General features: G+C 35.3%; 1 protein-coding gene across 2 annotated transcripts; it reads right to left on the bottom strand.

Annotated features, from left to right (window-relative positions):
• Positions 1-1,025: 1,025 nt before the first annotated feature.
• LOC117342850 lies at positions 1,026-5,680 on the bottom strand. Of its 2 annotated transcripts, none has more exons than XM_033905125.1 (5): positions 5,626-5,680; positions 4,948-5,017; positions 4,174-4,615; positions 2,586-2,756; positions 1,026-2,475 (listed from the first exon to the last, which is right to left on the bottom strand). In XM_033905125.1, exons 3-5 carry the CDS (start codon positions 4,605-4,607, stop codon positions 2,388-2,390), a joined length of 693 nt encoding a protein of 230 aa, XP_033761016.1. In that variant the 5' UTR covers positions 4,608-4,615; positions 4,948-5,017; positions 5,626-5,680; the 3' UTR covers positions 1,026-2,387. The 2 variants fall into 2 exon arrangements, with proteins under 2 accessions (XP_033761016.1, XP_033761017.1); XM_033905126.1 differs by having other exon boundaries at positions 4,911-5,017; positions 5,626-5,678.
• Positions 5,681-7,558: the final 1,878 nt, after the last annotated feature.

Below are 7,558 nucleotides of genomic sequence, written 5' to 3'. Positions count from 1 at the left end.
AAACCTGAAATAAAACCTGCTTTGTCGTTCAATCAGATATATCATGTTATTGGTATGTATGTAGTTATATTCTAATATTTAACTCCGCGATCAGGGAACCGTTTCACAAAACTCCGTTAATTAGGAATTTTGGTTAATTTTGCTTAAGTCATATTTACGAGTTACTACGCGTTCCACACGTAAGCGTAAGTTAACGCCAAATCAACACATTCATAGTTTACGAAAACAATTCAACATCGTTGGCAACATTGTACTTTTAAATAGAAAATTACATCGTGCGTAATTGCAAAATTATCATAAGAGAACGACTATGCCTGGTGAGTACTTGTTTTAAGATGGAATCCAAGTTTTGAATGCCGAGGAGTGATGTTCATGGTCATGCTATTTTAAGAGCATTACGTATATCTGTGTCCAATGAGTAAAGCAGTGAAAATTGCGTTGTTGCTGTTTGTTTTACCGCATGATGAACAATATCAAAATGGAATATTACAGAAAAGTCTATATTTTCTACATAATACGGCTATTTGGAAAGAACGAAATCAAGCTCATTGTATAAGGAAGACAGGTATAGGACCGGTGACATTTCGTTACCAGAAGAACGTACGATTTTGACGCAAGATACGAAAAAAATTACGAACATCTTTGTGAAACGAAAATAGTATGTTACGAAGCTTTGTGAAACTGCACCCTGTGCGGCATGGGGATTTTTCACTAATGAATACTCAATAAATTCCTGAGTTACATATAAGTGTGTGCCAAATGCATAATCAATAATAGATTCAATATAAAATGGTTTGAATGCATATGATACCTATTTTAATACCCGACTGAATTGAATTGGGATTGGATTGGTCTTAAACCTGCAAGAGAAAGTTTCTATAACAGTAATTGATGTCTTAAAACTGATAACATTCCAAAATGATAGGCTATTCGAAAGTGTCGGTCTGTTAACTAAGAATACTTAACTAACAATAGCCATATTTATCATCTTGTGCTTTTCTGGGACTCTACTAAAAAAAAAATTATATTTTGATTCTTTTATTTATGTTGCTTGAAAAGCCAATTGATACCCAATTTTTCACAATTTATTGGTAATACTTGTCTTTTCGTTATTGATTGGCCATTAAGATTTTGGTTTTGGTTTGGTTTATTTTGTTTAACGTCCTATTAACGGCCAGGGTCATTTGAGGACGTGCCTGGTTTTGAAGGTGGAGGAAAGCCGGAGTACCCGGAGAAAAACCAACGACCTTCGGACCGTACTTATATCAAAAGTATGCGTTTCAATTATCAATCATAAAATAGGTATCTTATATAAATCACCGATTTATACATGATGCCAATGTGATTCGCACTTATTAAAATGTATAACCAAAATATTTCTATGAAATTGTACATTTTCATATGAAGCAATATATTCAAAACTGTTTGATTTCCGGTCAAATATCAAATATTTAATGAATGTGTCTCAATGCTCAGTAAACCTTTTTATCAGTACAGTTTTTTTTGAATTTCAGCGAATGCTCTTGGATACCAATAACAATGTTTTCTATTTCACCTTACATGGCAATTCCACAATCAGGTATTCAATGTTCGTTACAATTGTCTTGTTATCTTGTTTTCTTGCTAAACTGCACCTTTTGGCTTATAAAATATATACATTCAAGGTGTTATCATGCACAGTCCAGGGGATTGCTTTGGATACTTCTCATCAGTTATATCAGATTCTCGGCATCACTTTGGCTTGGCTTATTTAGTCCAACGTCCCACCAACAGCCAAGGTCATTTAAGGACGGCCTCCCGTGCGTGCGACATGCATGTGTGTAGTGAGTGCGTATGTGTGTTTGGGAGGCTGCGGTATGTATGAAAATCTACCAGAACGCACCCATCTTCTGTCTAGTATTTCAAATGTCGCTCCCATCCGCATACACTTTTATCGACAAGACTTTCTTCAATGGTATCTGTCCCTTTTAGGTAATAATGCACGCGCATTTTTTGCATAGATATCGTTCGAAGTATAAGCGTCCCTATGTATCGTAGTTCCAATCGGCAATGGGAACTAGCTTTGCAGTGAAACCGCTCGCCTTGAAAATGTCATATTTACTCATATCGTTAACTTTTGCGTGTTTAAATGGCGTCTTGATAATGGAATATCGGCTTTAAACACTCCCAGGTTTCATTATCCAGAATCTGAAAGTCACACAAATGGTAATGCTCCTGGATGCCCTGCCCAATCATTCGTAATTGATAGAAGGTGTATCGGGATCCATGTCCTAGAGTTATCAAGTGTGATGGTATCTGGGACCCACACACTCTCGTACGAATACAAAATTGATTACAGAGTTTCTTTGCTAGCCATCCGAATCGCATCCCTTCACGATTCTTAGTATCTATTTCGAGGTTTGATTTTCTATGTAGTCATCCTGAATGATTTTATTTATCAAAGCTTGCACATTCTCAATGTCTCCTTCGCAGTATCTGTGGAGGAAAATGCATACATATTAAAACCTCTATTACGAAAAGAGCTTTAATTATTTGTATTAATTCAATTCGCTTATTCTTATTTACACTAATTCTACAACACTAACCTTAATAAATATTTGCAATCAAAACCAACCAGTTCTGAATTTGAAACCTTTCCATTCCCTTTTAACTGTCTTTCCCATCGGCTAGCAACCATGTCGATAAGGCTCTCTTCCAAGTACTTCCGGGGCATCCTTTGACCTTTTGGGTAGAACTCGGGATGGTGGCGTTCACGCCTATAATGAAGTTTATCATACGTCACATAAAATTGTTATAAAATATAGTCAACATCAGCATTTATTCTCTCTTAAATATGCCTGTTCACTGTTTATTTTTAAGGGAATTGCATTCTCCATCCTTCAGCAATTTCTTACTTAAATCTTAATGTAACATTCTTTAAAACATTCAGAAATTTAACAGGGTTATTTCATTATTTGTCTCTTTTCACCGACGTTTGTTTTTACAATTTAATAGTGCATCTTAAATATCCTATTTAGTTAAAAGTATCTTTATCATCAATTAATATTTAAGTAGTGAATAACAGCTACATTTGCGGTCCTGTACACCAGACTAGACACTAGGAAAATAATTATCTACTAAATACTGGGTATTTACTCTACAGAAGGTATCGCGAAACCAGTTAAAAGATATTTAAATAGGATGTATCGATAATAAAACATAAGCAAAATCTAGCATAAACTAAGATCATAGCCACGTTTAACTATTTGATTGGATTGATATTAGTTGTGAGGGTATTTAGTCTACAGAAGGTATCGCGAAACCAGTTAAAATATATTTATATAGGATGTATCGATAATAAAACATAAGCAAAATCTAGCACAAACTAAGATCATAGCTACGTTTAACTATTTGAGTGGATTGATATTAGTTGTGAAATTCCTCGCTCGTTGTTGTTCGAGCTATTTCAGTTTGTTTGTATGACAAGAGTTAATACCTATGCAATGTTCTTGTAATGTATATCCAGGTACGTAAGTAAGATGTAGCTGTTGTAAAGTGAGCTTCTCTGTCGAGTTTTCGTTACACTTTTGGTTTGGTTTGGTTTATTTTGTTTAACGTCCTATTAACAGCTAAGTTCATTTAAGGACGGCCTCCCGTGCGTGCGAAATGTATGCGTGTGATGAGTGCGTATGTGTGTTTTGGGAGGCTGTGGTATGTTTGTGTTAAGTCTCCTTGTGATAGGCCGGATCTTTTGCCGATTTAGAGTGCTACCTCACTGAAGCATACAGCCGAAGACGCCCAGCAGGACACCCCACCCGGTCACATTATACTGACAACGGGCGAACCAGTCGTTACACACTCTAAACCATTAAGATATGAGACTCTTAATACCTTGTGTATGATACGTCTTTAGAGGTTACGTATATCACGATAAAGAGTACTGATTATACCACGAATACATCGCTTGATAAAGTTTCTCGGTTATTCATATTCATTTATATACTTTTGCCGTTATCTGAAATATGATTGTTGCACAACTACGCATTCGTATTTAATACAAGATTTTTTTTTATCGTAGTGAATATTTTATCAGGTAGGTAACAAAACAAACAAGTTTATCTGGTTATGACTCCCAACTGTGGCTGTAAAGGTAAAACGAGAACACACTGACGCGGATATGTTCAGCAGACGTACCTGTAATGATCATTCAGGGACGCCTGCCATGTCTCATTGTTCCAGTCAACGTTATGTACCCACTTAGCTGTGTAGCCTACGACCTGTACAAAGTCATATTTACTTTGATCGTGCTGTCTGGCATCCTCCATTGTCATGTTGGGGACATAGTCTTTTAAACGCTCGTATGCTTTTATGATCCACTCTTTATGAGAATCCACTTGTCTAAAATGTTCTTCTGCATTGTACTCTTTGAAAAGAAGTTGATATAACGGGTGGTTTTCATCCCGGGTTTTCAATACTCGATCGGCTTCTGAGACAGTTTTCTCGTCCCAAACCTTATCCACTAGGTACCAGATCGTCTTTATAAAACCATTCTCTCCAAGGAAAGCTGCTATCTTATCTTTTTTACACTCCTGTATGGTAGGGCTGATATACTCGAGTTTCCCCGTCATTTTGTTATCTGTAAAATACGATATTTACTCAATATTGTAAAATAATATATTTACTGTATATTGTAAAATAAGATATTTGCTGAAAATTTTATAATAAGATATCTACTGAATATTGTTAAATATGATATTTAATGAATTGATATCTACTAAATATTGAAAAATAATATCTACTGAATATGTACAATCAATTCATTAAAAATATTTGAAAGAGAATGGACAAAAAATTGAACATATAAAAGGAAGGAGTAATGACGGCATACGACGAAGAACCATCCACTAGACTAAAGGGATATTCCCACTAACCAGGTCTACTGAGGTGATATATACTCTACACATTTACCACTCGGCTGGATAGAAATTCCCGCTAGCAAGAGCAAGTAAGGTGATCTTTACTCCCACATCGTACCACTCTGAAGAAAAAAGCACACATATATAATTATATACATACATATATACTTTCAAACAACAGTGATGCTACGTACAGTATACATGGGTATAGCGTATACAATGTATGTGTTCACACTATCGACCTAGTTAGCTACATGTACATAGTGAAACCGACCGTGTACCTTTCACCAAGGTAAATTTTACTGTATACATCTTTTCCTATTGTGACCACAAGGACTTGACTTTGTTACTGTATAAGTAGAAGACGTACAGGTCTATTTAGACGTTTTAGGGAACTTGATTAACAATAAGGTTTAATGACATCTTGGGATAATTTAACTATATGCATCATACTACCCTGGCTACAAGGGTTTCTCTTGTGAGTACAAAGCGATCAGTAATTCACTGCTTGTGTATATAAGCAAAATTATTTTATCACATGCATAACCATCAGATAAGCGTGGGGTGAAAATTTAAGTACACAAACGATGTCTACGCGAGCGACACAAACATTCATGATTACAGTACAACAAATCTACATTTCGAAGCCTTTATATGTATTACCACACAATTACATGGTCATTTCAACAATATAACGATTGTACCTGATAAACTTGCCATTGATATTTACCCTATATCGGCCAGTACATGCAAATAAAAAAGCAAGCGGAACTCATTAACTCGGATTTGTGATTTCTCCTACCGGAAGCTTTCCAATATTGTATAATATAGGAAATGGAGAAATAAAATGTCCGGAAATTCTATTAATACGACTGCAAATATTTTATAAAGAAACCGTGATGATGTTGAAATTGATTTCGGCGTTAATCTGGACACTGTGTACAACCACAATCTAAGGGTTGCTAAAGTGTAAGCACCGGGAACTGAAAGTAAAAATCATTTCCGTATCGCTCATAAATGATTGTACTTTCCTTTTTCATATAGCGAACGGACCCCACCGATATTTAAAGATTAGTTCACGCCTGTGGCTGAATACTGCATGTTTCTTTCAACCACTTCGGCATTGTTTTGCCTGTCAGAGGCCGTCCCTAAATGACCTGAGATCTTGATAGGATGTTAAACAAATAAACAAAAACAAACCAATCAAAAATATTTTTTAGAGTAACACATTTAAAAAATCGTATTCATTAGTTCTACAAGATTTATTGTTCCGGTGATGCCTAGATAAATGCTTATCAAATTTGTTAAATGAAAGATTCTGACCCCATTATCAGGTGTCAAACATCTCGGCCAATTCCTGCATGGAATCTGGACGGAATTGTCAAAGGGTTTACATTTGCATGGTATGTTGTCAGGTAAATTGAAAAGCGAGTTAGAAAGAGCGAATGATAATAGTGGCAAATGAAACATGCCAAAGTAATAATGCATAACGTTATTGCAATGAAGAGCACTGTAACAAATTCGGCTCTAAGTCTTGACGAGTTACCTACCTTAATGGTTCCCTCAACATTGATAATATAACATCTACGTCTCTATTCACTGATTTCGATACACGAGTCATTTTACTAATGTAATTATACGACAGTGAATCGTTGTCAAACTATGAACATAAAGCCGAGTCAAACAACACAAATCCGAGTCATGCTATAAATCATTTTAGACACGTTACTGCTAGAACATTGTTAAAAAATCGGTGTACATTTTCAGTAATAAACATTGCAGAACGCGGCTACATATATTTCTCTAAAATTAAGAAAATGCACGAGAGAATGAAGTCGTTTTAGGGTCCGTACCTCAATTCCTTTATAATATTTTATTTTATCTTTTTCTCTTGTACAATGTATTTTGAATGTCCAATCTTCCAAGGAACATTGTCCATAAGTTTTTTTTTTTTTTTTTTAAATATTTTTTAATCGATTCTTGCTTTGTTGTGAAAACAGAAGCCGGGGAAATGTTCGATCTCAAATACCAGAACATAAATTTAATCTGAGTGAATGTCATGTTCATTTGCCAAAGATAAACAGCATGAAATCATGATAGTAACTTAATTTGATTTGGCGGTCTCAGCTACAATTTCAAAAGGAAGAAAAAGTAATAATCAAATAAAGATGTATTAAACTTGGTTCTAGAGGGCGGGTACACCATACCCCTAATTGGTGCTGCCGTATCTATACAGTTACAACCTCTAACTCAACAGATTATTCTGACATGACATTATCAAATACTACATAGATATATAAAGGAGTGGGTCCGTTATACCGGATGTCTTTGATTATTGAATAAATGTTAAAGTCTATGGTCTCCAGGAAATAAAAACTTTCAGGTTAATAAATATAAGGAGAAGCATAATGAATTTAATATATTTGACTTGCATTTGTCTTAAAAATCCAACAACCCTGCTTTTGTCTTACAAATCAAACAGCCCCGGATGTTGTGTCAAAAAGGGAGTCCGACCTACAAGCTGTACATGGAAAGACCATTTGTAGTCAATAGTACTACTGTGGAATTTCATAAGCGTCAGCGTACTGACTACTGCCGCTTAATATTATTTCCCATTTCCCATATTACTTCCTGCTAACTATCCACTGAGTTTTGTCTACTGC

The sequence above is a fragment of the Pecten maximus genome, chromosome 14, assembly GCF_902652985.1.
Source record: "Pecten maximus chromosome 14, xPecMax1.1, whole genome shotgun sequence".
In the NCBI taxonomy this organism is placed as follows: Eukaryota; Metazoa; Mollusca; class Bivalvia; order Pectinida; family Pectinidae; genus Pecten; species Pecten maximus.
Note: the sequence above shows the minus strand (reverse complement) of the source record. Positions and strands in the feature narration are given on the sequence as shown.